Source organism: Bos indicus, chromosome 5 (assembly GCF_029378745.1).
Source record: "Bos indicus isolate NIAB-ARS_2022 breed Sahiwal x Tharparkar chromosome 5, NIAB-ARS_B.indTharparkar_mat_pri_1.0, whole genome shotgun sequence".
Classification (NCBI taxonomy): Eukaryota; Metazoa; Chordata; class Mammalia; order Artiodactyla; family Bovidae; genus Bos; species Bos indicus.
The window spans coordinates 59,314,928-59,331,462 of NC_091764.1; the positions used below are offsets into that span (position 1 = coordinate 59,314,928).

The 16,535-nt window shown below is 35.4% G+C and overlaps 1 protein-coding gene across 1 annotated transcript; it reads left to right on the forward strand.

Annotated features, from left to right (window-relative positions):
- The first annotated feature begins 1,674 nt into the window (after nt 1-1,674).
- Nucleotides 1,675-2,637, forward strand: LOC109558477 (olfactory receptor 10C1-like). The gene has a single exon (XM_019959870.2). The coding sequence runs from the start codon at nt 1,675-1,677 to the stop codon at nt 2,635-2,637; it is 963 nt and encodes a 320-aa protein (XP_019815429.2).
- The last annotated feature ends 13,898 nt before the right edge of the window (nt 2,638-16,535 follow it).

The following is a 16,535-nucleotide window of genomic DNA, read 5'->3' on the forward strand; positions in this document are numbered from 1 at the left end:
CCCGGGTCAATTCCAGGTTCAGGAAGATCCTTTGGAAAGGGAATGGCTATTCACTCCAGTATTCTGGCATGGACAATTCCATGGACTGTATAGTCCATGGGTTTAAAAAGAGTTGGCCACGATTGAGTAACTTTCACTTTCACACTTTTCACTACAAAACTGTGGGCTCCAAAGTAGGTTTTCCTTCTATAGCTCACACAATATGGGAAAGGAGGGCTATAAGCATATCAAAATATAATGAGGGTGTTGCGGATACTTCAAAGAGAATTACTGCAAAATTTTGAATGTCTGTTAAAGTAAATACTATCCATTGGTCTACAGAGTCTACTCTGTGCTGGTTCTATTGATATCAAAAAAGACATGAGCAGTCACTGTGCATCTGAGAAACTTAAGGAAAATTAATATGGAAAATACCCATATAATTCAATAATTGTTTGAAGTCCCTGGTGTAAATCCATTAGAAATACTGGGTTTTACCCATTGAAATTTAAGTGATGTAACTAACAGCAATAGATTACCTCTGGGAAATGTATTCAAATAATGAAAACCAAATTTACATTGAATGTTCATCACTGTTATTGAACAAATTCCTCTTGGGATGAATTAAATTGTGCACTGGATGCAATCCCTATGGTCTCTAGTCAGAGTAGAAATACTTCCGGTTCTATAACCATACTATAATTCGGAATTGTCAGGAGTCTAGAAGACTGACAAGGAAAGGGCAGTTTTTCATGTGGTTCTTGGTATGTTCTCCCATTCAAATTTCTATAAAATTATACTGAGGATATAGAAAGGACACTCTGGTGGTTTTGATTTCCATGGATTTTAGCTGCCAATTATGATTTTATCATATTCAAATAAAAAATGACTAAAATATGTAATAAAATGAATAGACAAATGCCTAGAAACATTCACCCTTTCAAACCCTTAATTGTAAATTTAAGGGAAAATTGTGGAATTCAGAAGACCAGAACATAGCACCTTTATAATTTACACTTAACTTTTATGTGACTCCTTTACACTTAATGGTAAAGATTTTGCCTGCAATCCAGGAGACCCAGGTACAGGGGTGGGGAAGATCCTCTGGAGAATGGAATGGCAACCAGTTCATCTTCTTACCTGGAGAATTCCATGGACAGAGAAACTTGGTGGGCTATAGTCCATGGGGTCGCAAAGAGTCCGACACAACTGAAGTGGCTAACACTTTTACATTTAGAAGGCTTTAATATATATTACACACCTAACGGCCTGGTTATATGATTAGGATAACAACAAGGTAAATACAAACAATAGAGGATGTAATTTAAAGTCATCGTTTTCTCTAAACTTCTATGAAAATCCGGAACTCAAAGTCAGGAAGAAATATTCCATCCATTATGTTGGGTTCATGCATGCATGTTAAGTTGCTCCAGTATGTCAGACTCCTTGCAATCGTATGAACTGTAGCCCACCAGGCTCCTCTGTCCATGGATTTCTGCAGCCAAAAATACTGGAGTGGGTTGCCATGTCCTCCTCCAAGGAATCTTGCTAATCATTTCAAAACTTTTAGCAAACAGAATACAAGTGTGTAGGTTCTCATGTCAGACCGCTGACCCTAGAAATTTCCACAGAGACCTATGCTAGGTAGCTGGATGCTTTTAGGTGTTACTTCTGCACCCTCTGCTCTCTCCACAGATGTCTAGCTCTGAGCCTATAATGAGTGGAAACCAGTCCCTCTGCACCCACTTCACATTTGTAGCATTTTCCTCTCTAGCAGAGTTACAACCTGTGCTCTTCTTTGTGTTCTTAACCATATACTTGTTTACCATGGGAGGAAATCTTCTCATCATTGGCTTGATTTGGGGCACCCCTTCCTTGCACACTCCCATGTATTTCTTCCTGGTTAACCTCTCCTTTCTGGAGATGTGCTATATCACTAGTGTGGTGCCTCAGATGCTGGTGCACTTGCTTGTGGAGACCAAGATCATAAGCGTGGCAAGCTGTGCAGCTCAGATGTATGTATTTAGCATCTTGGGACTGACAGAATGCTGCCTGCTAGCAGCCATGGCTTATGACCGCTTCGTAGCTATTTGCCACCCTCTGCATTACTCTCTCCTGATGGGCCCTGGTGTGTGTCTGAAATTGGCTGCAGCATCTTGGACCACTGGGGTCATGGTAGAATCAGCCCAGACCACATGGATCTTCACTCTGCCCTTCTGTGGAACAGGAAGGATCCAGCACTTTTTTTGTGACATCATGCCTGTAGTGAAACTAGCTTGTGTTGATACCTCCCACAATGAAATTGTGATGTTTGCTATCTCTGTGCTCTTTATCATGACCCCCTGTCTCCTCATTCTGTGCTCCTATGTGCGCATTCTGGTGACCATCCTGAGAATCCCTTCAGCCACTGGCAGAAGCAAAGCTTTCTCCACTTGCTCATCTCATATCCTGGTTGTTTCTCTCTTCTATGGTACTGCCTTGTCCACTTACCTCCAACCAAAGGCAGCACACACTCCAGAAACAGACAAGGCAACTGCACTCATGTACACAGTGGTCACGCCTGCTCTGAATCCAGTTATCTACACCTTGAGGAACAAGGAAGTGAAGGAAGCCTTTCAAAGACTAACACTATGGAGCACTCACAGACAAATGATCTAAACCTGTTTATTACCAAACTATTTAGAAACCCATGTATCTGCCAGAAGTATTTTCTGGATATTTTCCTCCTCCAAATTTCTGGATTCCAGAATAAGCATGATATCCTGGAAGAGAGATAAAAGAAATCTCTTTACTAAACTTGTGTGACATTTTGTTCTGGAGCTTCACAGCAGCTCCTCCATATGTAAACGTTTAAAGAGTCTTTTCTTCATATACCATGAGAGAAATATCAATACTGACTCTTGGTTTAGTAGAATTACGAGAGGCTCCAAAACAGAAACATCAAAAATGCCTTTTATATAATGTATGCAAGGAAAAAGTTGTGAACAGATCTTGAGTTTAAGTAATAGAGAGTTGGGGACACCATTGAGATGCTTTCCATTGCATGCTTCTAGGAGACATGCCCCACACAGCTCTCTCATGTTAAGACTACTTGATGTCTCTTCCAAGGCCCAACATGTTTCTGGTTAAGTACAAGAAATCTTCAGTAGTTAGTACCTCCACGTACCTCCAAAATGATAAAATCCTGATATCACCTTTATTACTCTATGCTTTTCAGATATTAAAGCATTTTTAAAGCATTAAATGTAATATTACATTTGCTGCATATTGTTTTAAATATGTGACATGAGTGCAGTGGAGCTTTGTTTACTCATTAAGCCATTTCAGAAGTGGCCAAAGCTGAAGTAAAGAGGCACTTTAAATTCTAAATAAGACAGCAAATGAGTCAAAAATAATTGCATTTATTAAAAACATAGAAAATCACCCCAGGCACCTCCATGTATCCACCCTTATGTGTGGCAGACTGAGGAGGGTGAAGCAAGTTGGAAATGTTGCACTTACAAAACTGTGGGTTATCAAGGAGATTTTCTTTCTATCTCTCAGAGTAGATAGGAAGGGAGAGCTGCAAGCATATGAAATCATATTCAGGGCAGGAGGGTGTTAAGAGTGCCTCAAAGAGAATTACTGTAGAAACTGGAAGGCCTATTAAAAGGAAAAACTGGATAAAAGTCTCCACTCTGAAGCTTGCTGAGATGTAGCATCTGGGGCAGCTGAACAACTTCCATCTGAGAGGAGCTTCAGATAACTAAATGTTAAAAACAGGCATTGGTTGTATCCCTTGGAGCTTGGGTGGGGGGTGTGTGGATATAGGAACATAAATGTGAGGGCTGCTTCTTATACAATTACTGCTATCCTTTGAATTGAGGTTCACTGTAGGAATCTTTAAAAAGCAGAGTTAGAAACGAATAAAGAATACTTGACAAAATAACCAACTTATGTATAAATTTACAAAATATGCTAATACATATATATAAGGAAAACTACAAAGTTTTGATGGAAGATATCGAAGAACCAGAAAAATGGAAACCTAATAGCCTTGTACATCAACAATTGAAGCACGTTGTATATTACATCCTATAACTGCCTGGGCCTCACCCAGTAAGGACATTTGCCCTTTTCCTCTCTCTCATTCCTAACTTACTAATTCACCAGACCACACAGGGTCTAGAAGCTGTTATGTATTGGCTGAGTTCTGAATTTAAAATATGATAAACTTTTTCAAATTCACTATATTTCAATAATTTAAAAAATCTGCAAGTTATTTATTTATATAAGTGACAGAGCTAGTTCAGGGAAACAAAAGGGAGAATCAAAAGAGCAAAATTAAACAGTTATTAGAAAAAGTAAAGCCATTTCATAGTTGTGTTCCTAAAGAATTGAGCATTCTGTTACAAATATTTGATTTTTTTATGTGAAAGCCAGTGACACACATAGCATTGTTATGTTATATGTTATATCCAGGGTATATGTTATACCCTGGCTTATGTAGAAATTTGAATGGAATCATTTATCATCTCATTATTTTCCAAGTATGAAAATTTAGCAAAAATATGGAGCACCTTATTAATGGCAAACTGGTAATCTCCTTTATAATTAATATATTGATTTATAAATTCATAAAATATGTACACAGAACTTATTCACTTTATGTTCAGAGGTCTTCTTTCACTACTACTTTGAAAATTTCCAGTTACAGTAATAAAAAAGCTTCTAATGCACACTAGAAATATTAAAGTCAAAATTTACTTCTTAGGAGATGTTTGCATTCTGAGAGCACACATAAGGAAACATCAGTATTGGAAGAAGCTGCCATTTCAAAGCAACGGAAAAACAACAGAGGAAGAACAAGTATTAGACATATTTGAAGTGTGTCTTTTTGGTAAAAGTTTACTAGCAAAAAATCTCCTGTAAAGCTTTTGAAGACAGGTATTTTTAAGCCTATTCTGTCCTGAAAAAATCATATTTAGCCATCTCCAGTAAATGATCAATAAGAACACAAAGAACAACTTCTGAAGCTGGCTGATAATATGTAGTCTCTAATATTATATATGGTCCAATGGTATTTAAAATATGCCTTTGTTTCATCTTAATATCAATGCACTAACCACTGACACCCCACAGAACCAATTTAAAATTTGAAATCAAGTTTCTAGTTGATATCTTGCTCAGAAATTCAAGGTATCTCAACTGGATGTGCCCAAAGCAAACTTATAAGTGAACCTCCCTGAAAAATATGTCAAAAGTTTCCATTCTATATCTTAGCACAAACTACTACACCACCCATTCTGTATGGAAGACAGGAGTCTTAGGATTGTCCTTGTAACACAGCTTTCTTTGTCACTATATTCAATCTGTCACAAAATAATGGCAATTACGCACAGGAAACATATGAAAATCCTTCACTTCTCATTTTTCCTGGCATAGTCCAAACTGTCATCATTTTGACCTTTAATTGACCTTTCTGGTGGCTCAATGGTAAAGAATCTGCCCACCAAGATGTGGATTCATTCCCTGGGTCAGGAAGATTCCCTAGAGAAGGGCAAAGCAACCCACTCCAGTATTCTTTCCTGGGAAATCATGGACAGAGAAGCCTGGAAGGCTATAGTCCATGGGATTGCAAAAGAGTCAGACAACATCTTAGGACTGAACAACAACACATCCACTAGGAAGGACTGACCTTATTCAGTATGTTCCAAACTATAGTCATGGTGATAGTTGCAAATTAAAAATTTCAGTAAACCATAACCATGTCTGAGTGCATACAGTAGGCTCATAAGTTTTAGAATAGAGACTAACATGAAGAACATAGCCAAAAAAGATTGAGCTCCTTTTTGCTCTCACAGACCTCATCTAGCTCCATGCTTTCTGTGTTCTAATTTCAATGACTTTCTTTCAGTTTCTTGACTATCATCTCACCATGCAGACAATGCACATGCTGCTTTATCTCTCTAGAATCTCCCTCTCCAATAACTGTGTTGTTCTTATAACTATTCTTCATCTAATTAATCCAAGTTCTTCAAGTCTCAAATCAATAACCACTTATTTATGAAATCTTCATCTCCATAACTACATATTTTCTTCCTATTACATATTTTATGACACTGTTTAACTTTCTTTGGGTCCCAAGTTTTCTTTCCATATTTATGGTGCTTCAGATGTTTATTTTTATTTCTTTTATTATTAACTCACTTGAGATATTCAAATTTATATTCCTTCTCCAAACTGCTTGATATTACCCCTACAGACCTTGTTATTTTCAGATATTTTTATATAGTTAGACAACTAACCATTCTGAAAATGTACTATAGATCTTCACCCTGAGCTACCTCTCCTTAAAAGAGAGTAAATACATGATATTTTACATGTTTCAATGCCATTCTCCCAAATCTTCCCACCCTCTCCCTCTCCCACAGAGTCCATAAGACTGTTTCATACATCAGCGTCACTTTTGCTGTCTCGTACACAGGGTTATTGTTATCATCTTTCTAAATTCCATATATATGCGTTAGTATACTGTTGAAACAAGATGCCAGTCCAGGTTCAATGCACGATACTGGATGCTTGGGGCTGGTGCACTGGGACGACCTGGAGGGATGGTTATGGGGAGGGAGGAGGGAGGAGGGTTCAGGAGGGGGAGCACATGTATACCTGTAATGGATTCATTTTGATGTTTGGCAAAACTAATACAATTATGTAAAATTTAAAAATAAAATAAAATTAAAAAAAAAAGAGTAAATAATAATAATTAGATCAAATATACGTTTGGCACCTAATCTATGCCAGGCATTGTCCTGAGTGTTTTACAAAGTATACCTCCCTTATACCTCACAACACTGCAATTGGGGTATTATTATTTCTACTATAAAAATGAAAAAATTGAGGCATAGAGAATTTAAGAAACTTGCCAATGGTAACAACATTTGTAAATGATAAATTCATTATCTTAAATACTATACTACTATATATTTTATCTATTTTTAATTGAAGGATAATTGCTTTACAGAATTTTGTTTTCTGTCAAACCTCAACATGAATAAGCTATAGGTATACATATGTCCCCTCTCTCTTGATATATTTTTTTCTTCAAATTACACATTTATATTCAGTATAACACTTTAACTTAGAGGTGCATGAATGGTGCAGCATTTTCTTCCTGCTTGTTGCAGATATGAAGAAAAATTATTCATAGAACATGCTCAAATTTTTTAGTCAATTATTCATAGGACATTCCCCACGTTATCATAAGCTAGATGTAGCAATGGGACCTGCAGGTATACTGGCAGAGTGCATAACCTGTTCTCAGAAAAATCTAAATACTTAGGACTTGTTCCCAAACATGAGCTTTTGGTTGATAAAGGAAACACAGGATTTAGGAGGTTTAAACTTGAAGAATGAACTGGATAGGGTGAAAAAGTTTCTTTAGCATAAAAGGGAGTAAATAAGAGAAAATCTATATATGGACTGTTAATTCAGTCATATAGTATCCCCACATCAACTGAGTCAATTTATATTTATAATTTCAAAATTTGATAGGAAATTAAACATGTATAAAGTTGTCTGTGTATTTTCGTGACAGTCCACCGACCATGGGCTCAGTTCAGTTTAGTCGCTCAGTCGTGTCCTATTCTATGCTACCCCTTGGACTGCAGCAAGCCAGGCTTCCATGTGCATTACCAACAACCAAAGCTTGCTCAAACTCATGACTATTGAGTCAGTGATGCCACCCAACCATTTCATCCTCTGTCGTCCCCTTCTCCTCCCACCTTCAATCTTTCCTAGCATCAGGGTCTTTTCAAAGGAGTCAGTTCTTCGCATCAGGTGGCCAAAGTATTGAAGTTTCAGCTTCAGCATCAGTCCTTCCAATGAATATTCAGGACTGGTTTCCTTTAGGATTGACTGGTTGGGTCTCCTTGCAGTCCAGGGGACTCACACAAGTCTTCTCCAACACCACAGTTCAAAAATATCAATTCTTCAGGGCTCAGCTTTCTTTATAGTTCAACTCTCACATCCACACATGGCTACTGGAAAAACCATAGCTTCGACTAGACGGACCTTTGTCGGCAAAATAATGTCTCTGCTTTGTAATATGCTATCTAGATTGGTCATAACTTTTCTCCCAAGGAGCAAGCATCTTTTAATTTCATGGCTGCAGTCACCATTGGCAGTGATTTTGGAGCTGAAAAAAATAAAGTCTGTCACTGTTTCTATTGCTTCCCCATCAATTTGCCATGAAGTGATGGGACCTGTTGCCATGATCTTAGTTTTCTGAATGTTGAGTTTTAAGCCAGCTTTTTCACTCTCCTCTTTCACTTTCATCAAAAGGCTCTTTAGTTCTTCTTCACTTTCTGCCATAAGGGTGGTGTAGTCTGCATATCTGAGGTTATGGATATTTCTCCGAGCAATCTTGATTCCATCTTGTGCTTCATCCAGTGCAGCATTTCATATGATATATTCTGCTTGTAAGTTAAATAAGCAGGGTGACAATATACAGCCTTGACATACTCCTTTCCCAATTTGGAACCAGTCTGTTTCTCCATGTCCAGTTCTAACTGTTGCTTCTTGACCTGCATACAGATTTCTCAGGAGACAGGTGAGGTGGTCTGGTATTGCCATTTCTTGAACAATTTCTTGTAGTCAATAAAGCAGAAGTAGACGTATTTCTGGAACTCTCTTGCTTTTTCAATGATCCAACGGATGTTAGCAATTTGATCTCTGGTTTGTCTACCTTTCCTAAATCCAGCTTGAACTTCTGGAAGTTCATGGGTCAGAAGAAAGAAATCTGTTTTAAAGACATTTCACTATCCTTTCGTTTCTATATCCTTTATTAATTTTGATGCATATGAGGCATTTTTTGAATTTTATCTCCTTAGCAGTCATTGTCTCTTTGCCTTCTCTTTCATTGGAAAAGCACACCTTCCTGATTCTCAGACTACATGTTAGCACTATAGAATATGGGAGGCTTGTTATCAAGGCCTCAGAAGATATTGACTCAAAATCTGATACACGATCTTGAAAGGTTCAATCAAACTAACTCTTGAGTTTTTATTTAAGCAAACAAGAAGGTGATATCTCTTTTCATTAGACTTGAACTTGGGAATATAGAACTCTGGAGTACCCTAGGACTATAGCACAAGAAAAGAGAGTATTGTGAGTATGATGTCAATGAGAGGAAAACACTGCCTAGAGATGCATATTCTTGAGTCATGATGACTTATAGGCCAGTGAATCTAGCTTTAGTAATACATATAATTTTCTACTGTAGACAATAATGCCCTCCCCTTCTTTTACTATTTGCTTACATCATTCTGAGATGAGGTATTCCTTACCAGTAACTGAAAAATTCAGTAGCTCAAAAGCCATTGTAACTGAAGTTCTAGAGACATCTCTTGTTGTTGTTTAGTCACCAAGTCATGTCCAACTCTTCATGACCCCATGGACTGCAGCCCACCTGGCTTCCCTGTTCCTCACCATCTCCCGGAGTTTACCTAAGTTCATGTTCACTTAATCAGTGATGTCATCCAACCATTTCATCCTCTGTCTCCCTCTTCTCCTTCTGCCTTCAATCTTTCCCAGCATCAGCATCTTTTCCAATGAGTCAGCTGTTTGCATAGATGGCCAAATTATTAGAGCTTCAGCTTCAGCATTAGTCCTTCCAAAGAGTATTCAGGGTTGATTTCCTTTAAGATTGGTTTGATCTCCTTGCTTTTCAAGTTGCTCTCAAGAGTCTTCTCAGGCACCATAGTTGGAAAGTGTCAATTCTCTGGCACTCTGCCTTCCTTATTGTCCAGCTCTCACATTAGTAAATGACTACTGGAAAGATGATAGCTTTGACTATATGGACCTTTGTCGGCAAAGTGACATCTTTTTTAACACACAGTCTAGGTTTGTCATAGCTTTACTGTCAATAAGTAATTGTCTTCTAATTTCATGGCTACAGTCACCATCCGCAGGTATTTTAGAGACATGGATATCGCAGTTTTTTAACTCTATCTTTTTACTCCCCTAAGAAAGATTATTTCCATGCATTCTTTTTTCTAGCTTTACATATCTTTAATGGTTTTCCCTACAAATTTCATGAATTAAAATTGATTTTAATAATTCCATTATTTAATCAAATATAACATGCATATATTGTTTAAGAGTAATTCAAGAATAATGTAGATTTATTCAATAAATATCACTCACATAGTACAGGTAAACAGTTCAGAGGCCTCCATTTCACAAGATTCCTGAGATGTATAATTTTATGAGGTTTTTCCATTTACCTCAGAAGGGAAAAGTTGAACAAATTATATAATGAAAAAGTAACCTTTGTGACCAGATCACTTGACTCAAGAGAAACTTCCTAAACATACAGACCAAAGTATATAATCAGTTTCTAGGCCCTTTCCTAGACAGAGATACTTGTGTTATCTTTTGGAGTTAATTTTTGAATTTTTAAAAATAATGATTAGGTAAGACTCAAAAAATAATATTTTCTCAGTTTCTATATACAGTTGCCACTAGGGAGATGCAGATGTCAAATGTTTATTAATAATTATTGATTAAGCTAGCAACATTGACCAATCTGGTAACAAGAATAAAAACCTAGAATATAAGATTTTGTATACTTCGAAATTTTTACCAAATTATGTGTTTGCAATATAAACAATACAATCAGTTCAAGCTACTAATTGCCAAAAATGTCTTGCAAGGAAGGAAATATACCTATACTCACATCCTACCAGTTAGTTAAATTAAGAGGCAGTTTATTTCACTGTATAGATTTAGGAAGACTATGTATTTGGCCATGAAAAGGTCCCTAGCAGTGCCATCTAGTGGACAAAATCTACGATGCTTGTACCTGAATGTAGACATTGACATTGACATTGAAGTCGCTCAGTCGTGTCCGACTCTTTGCGACCCCATGGACTGTAGCTTACGAGGCTCCTCCGTCCATGGAATTTTCCAGGCAAGAGTACTGGAGTGGGTTGCCATTTCCTTCTCCAGGAGATCTTCCCGACTCAGGGATCAAACTCAGGTCTCCCGCATTGTAGGCAGACGCTTTACTGTCTGAGCCACCAGGGAAGTCCACCTGAATGTAGGTGAAGTCTAAAAACTTACTTATAAAAAAAAAAGTCTGACTCTCTGTGACATTTTAGTTCTCAAGATAATGTGATATATACAATTTTACTAAAATTATTATATTTAATAAAATTGTTAAAAATTTACCCAATAAAATAGAATCATTCTCTCCTTTGCTTCTTCAGTCTATTTTATGCATATGTCCAAGGAAGAGTGACATACGGCTAATTTTATGTTACCTAACTCTGTTATTCTCAATAGCATTCATAACTCCCTGGAATCCTTCTCCAAAATAATTTATACACTGCTAGAGAGGAGATATGGCTACTGTCATAGCCATTAATGATTTACAAAATATTCAATTCGAAATGAGATCTCTCTATTTTTCAAGGAGCAAACACTGAATAAATAAATTTAAATAAATAAGTATTCTGTTCAATTCTCAATGTTACTACCTATGAAAGACCCATGTGAAATAATAGAGCAAGAACATAAAGGTGGACAGGATTACTTTGTTTGGTCATGATAGACAAGGATTAACTGACATCACCAGGGAAACTGAATATTATACAAGAAAACTGGAGTCATTATCATTACACATGTAAAAGGACGAGAGGTTTGATTTACTCTCAAAGATGAAAACAGTAGCATTTTTAAATGATAGGAGGAACTGACAGGAAAGCATCTTTCTGCTTAGTATGAAGAAAACTGTTTTAAGAAGCAGAGCCTTTTAAAAATGAAATAGACTGCCTTCAAAAATATGAAATTTTCAATTGATGAAACTATTCAAGTATGTAATTGGTTATTCATTTCCCCACCCTCTATCTTTAGGTAGAATATGATTTCTAATATATGAGGGTATTATTTATATACATGAATTATATAAGATCAATAACTATAATTAAATATGTCATTAATCATAATAAATTTCTGTCCCACAATCATCTGATAGCCTATCATTAAAACTTAAATTAACTAAAAATGATAACAAGAATATCTTTCTACTTTAGGGAAAATCTTTAAAATTTAAAATATTACCTCTTTTACTTAAAATGATAAATCTCCCACCTCTAATTGATATAAGGTCCTGGGAAATGTAAAAGAAAAACATTTGATTTATAGCTTAACTATTGTATTTAGTGTCTGGAATTAGCCTCAATCAGAAGGTATAAAGTGTTTTATTTTTTATTAACAGCTAATATAGTGCCCAAATCACTGCAGATGGTGACTGCAGCCATGAAATTAAAAGACACTTACTCCTTGGAAGGAAAGTTATGACCAACCTAGATAGCATATTCAAAAGCAGAGACATTACTTTGCCAACAAAGGTCCGTCTAGTCAAGGCTATGGTTTTTCCAATGGTCATGTATGGATGTGAGAATTGGACTGTGATGAAAGCTGAGCACCGAAGAATTGATGGTTTTGAACTGTGGTGTTGGAGGAGACTCTTGAAAGTCCCTTGGACTGCAAGGAGATCCAACCAGTCCATTCTGAAGGAGATCAGTCCTGGGTGTTCATTGGAAGAACTGATGTTAAAGCTGAAACTCCAATACTTTGGCCACTTCATGAGAAGAGTTGACTCATTGGAAAAGACTCTGATGCTGGGAGAGATTGAGGGTAAGAGGAGAAGGGGACGACAGAGGATGAGATGGCTCAGTGGCATCACTGACTCAATGGACATGGATTTGGGTGGACTCCAGGAGTTGGTGAGGGACAGGGAGGCCTGGCATGCTGCAATTCATGGGGTCGCAAGAGTCAAACATGACTGAGCAACTGAACTGAACTGAACTGAATATAGTGCCTTGCTTTCCTTTCCAATTTTCTGAAAAATATAAGTAGAAAGACCCTTTGCATTGTTTTATGTAGATTATAGACAGTCATTTATACTATTTCACCCTCTGCTTTCATATTTACCAATTTTAATCATCACAGTCAGTGAACCCCTCACCATAATCACCTTTCCAGAGTTATTCTGAACTCTGGGATAGGACGAAAATTCTTTTAAGATGGCTGAGAATAACAGATGTTTTTGAGAAAATTTGGGCAAGGATTATTTTGGTAGCCATTCCTCAGATCCTGTATATACCTGTTATTACACGTTGCTTGTGATATGATTTTGATATTTAGTTGATATCAAAACCTAAATCATGAATGATGAAATTAATTCTTTATTCTCTTGTGTGGCTGTTCTGATTAAAAGGACTAGCTGAGAATATTGCTACAGCATCATACTACAATAGTTTCTAATGTAGCTCAAGGCAGCTACCCAATCTAATCAATCAAACAATAATCCTGAGATTTTATATGTATAAATATATATATACACACACATATATATATACACATACACACACACACACACACACACATATATATATATATGTTAATGTATGTTTTGTTATAGAATATGTTACAGAAAAATCCAAACAAACTTTTGGCTAATCCTATATAAAATCTACTATATGAATATATATATATATATTCTATATATGTGACCTTGAAGGGCATACAAATGAGTATATTAATTCATTTAAGTAAAGATTGTAATATGTTTATTTGACTAACGGAAATATCTTCATTCATTCTCCAATAATAGCATCCCAAGAGAAATGGTTTAATTGCATTTTACTATTCAAACTGATTTTTTTAAATACATATGTAAATATATATTTAAAGTGCCAAGAAATTGGGTAAAATATTATTTTACATGTGTGTTAGAAGTAACAGAAAGAGTGAATAAATGTGTCCATATATTAAAGTCTTAGAAAAACTTTTTTCCCAATTTATTCTAGATATTTATTCAACCTGATGAATAATATGTTTATTTCCACTAGAGGAAAATAACTGTAAGTAAATTCTAAACTAACTTCCAGACATTAAGAAGTGTAAAATGAATTTAAACATGAAGTTACAAATCACTCTTTCAAATATATATATTTTTAAATAAGATGTGGTCAAAAGCAGATATAATTCCTCATTGAAGAAGTCAGAAAATAATAGTGTTTGCATATACTAAAATGATTTTTAACATGTTGACTCTTTGGAAACTACTCCAATAATGTTAACATTCACCCAAGAGATTCTTGTGAGCGTGTGTGTGTGTATGTGTGTGTGTGCATAACCAGTATGAAAACTTTAGTAAACGCTTGTTTCTGACTCTATTATCTTTAAACATGTATGTAATATACCACTTAAAACTGTTTCTAGCTTATCTTGCCCTATAATCACCTATTTAGAGGTTTCTTAACGTTCTTTCTAATTTTGTTCTTTGACTAACTTTACTTTTTAATAGGGCCCAATGAGACTGATTAAAATGGTGAGTTATTTTACATGGGCTTTATATAAAATAATTCATAGCAGAATACAAAAGTTTCTTTCCACCAGTGGGAATCATTCAGTCACCCTGGTGCATCCTATAGCTAATTATGGTAAAACAGATCAATTTGTTAAGGAAAGTTTGAGAAATTATTTACCCTACACCCCCAACTGCACTTTGAGACCAGTGGAGTCCCATTTTCTTGTTAACTTTCTCAAAGCCATGATTCCAACTCTCTTAGGTACCTCTCTAATTGGCACACTTAACTATGAAAATGCAGTGTTATTTTAGACACCCACTGGGCATAACACTATTTGGAAACCATCTGAGTAGAACTGGATCCAAATATACTACCCAGAGGATGACTTCATCTTTAATTAAAAATATTTGTATAAATACTCTCCAAGGACAAAGATGATTAATGGCAACAATAGAAGAGTGCTTGTGAGTTTTTGATTGGTCTCCAGGGTTTGCTGCATTAAAGACATAAATTTCTTTTAACTTTAACTCCAGAAGGCACATTAGACAATTTAAATTAAAAGGGTAATTTAGAGGAATTCTGTCCTCTTGCACAATTAAGATGATGTCTCCTCAAAACAAAAAGTTAACCAGAAAATGTCTTTATCAGTTACTCAAATCCTTAGGATTATGGGGAATAAAACATACTTATCAAGAAATATTTGTTCTTATCTATTCTAGGTTTGGGTAAGGTATTGTGAAAAAATATGGAATTAGGAATAAAGAGAGCTGGATTCTAGTGGTGAATTGGTAACAGCAAGAAATGTGCATATAGGATATTCATTCTACATTTTAAATTCTCATTTGAATTTCTTAAGAAGTATATATGCCACAGATTATTTTAAAGGCTAAATTTAAAAATCCATACAAATGAATGTATTCTCCATTTCCTGGTCCATTCCCCTGACTGAATCATATGCAACACAAATGACCAGATACATATCATATTTTACAGAAAATAAAACAAACATCTAAAACAGGAGACTTGTCAGCTTCTTTAAATTACTCAGCCTAGGTTTCATAATTCTGCTTGTCATACACAAAATGTCATAGTTAAGTGAGTCTTCAGAAATTGCCATGTATTGTTTCTTCAATTATTTCTTTGTCCAATTGATAATAAAGATTATAATATAAAAAGCATAGCAAAACATATTTTTAAAACTTTAAATACATGATTAAATTGACTATAATGAAAACTGTATTACAGAATATCTATATACTTCTAAAACTAGCAACAGACTAGATGGAAGAATTAATAAAATATGGAAAATGAGAACTTCAATAAATTTTTGTTATCTGTATATTAACCAATTTATCATTCAAACATAAACATATTTCCCCAAAATATTCACAGAAAATGATTAATTTGATAACATATTAAGTTAAAAATAACACTTATGAGATATAAATATAGGAGAAGAAATTTTCAGAAAAATTATAGTAAAAAATGAAAATAATTTTAAAAAGAGAAAAAAGGAAAGGGACCTAACTGATTTTGAAAATGAAGCTAACAATACCAGAAGTATTAATTCTAATAGGAAATTAAACTTGCAATTTGAGATAATAGAAAGTAATTTTATGTAGAACTAGTAGTAGCAGTAGTAGTATAAAGCTATAAAAAGAAAATGTACTAATATTTAAGATATTATGATTCTTGAAAACTTACATTCTACAAAAATAAAAATAAATAAATATTGAATTAAAAAATAATAAAGGCAAGAGTAGAGAATTACAATGGTTTTCATTAATGAACCATTTATTCCTCACAAGTGTATGCATATTATAAACATGAAATTGTGTGTGTATGTATGCATTTCTTTACTGAATTATTAACATATTTATGAACTTATGCTAGAAAGTAAGTACATAAAGATCAATTGTAACATTACAGAATGACGTGGAAGCCAGTCTTCAAACACAGCACAATTTGAGCATCAAGATTGATAGTAAAATGGTACAACCCACTAAATAATATAGTGTGGCTCAGATGGTAAAGAATCTTCCTGCAATGAAGGGGACTCGGGTTTGATCCCTAGGTAGGGAAGACACCCTAGAGAAGGGAATGGCTAACCATTCTAGTGTTCTTGCCTGGAGAATACCATGGAGAGAGAAGATTGACAGGCTACAGTAATGAATCAGAAAGAGTCAAGCATGACTG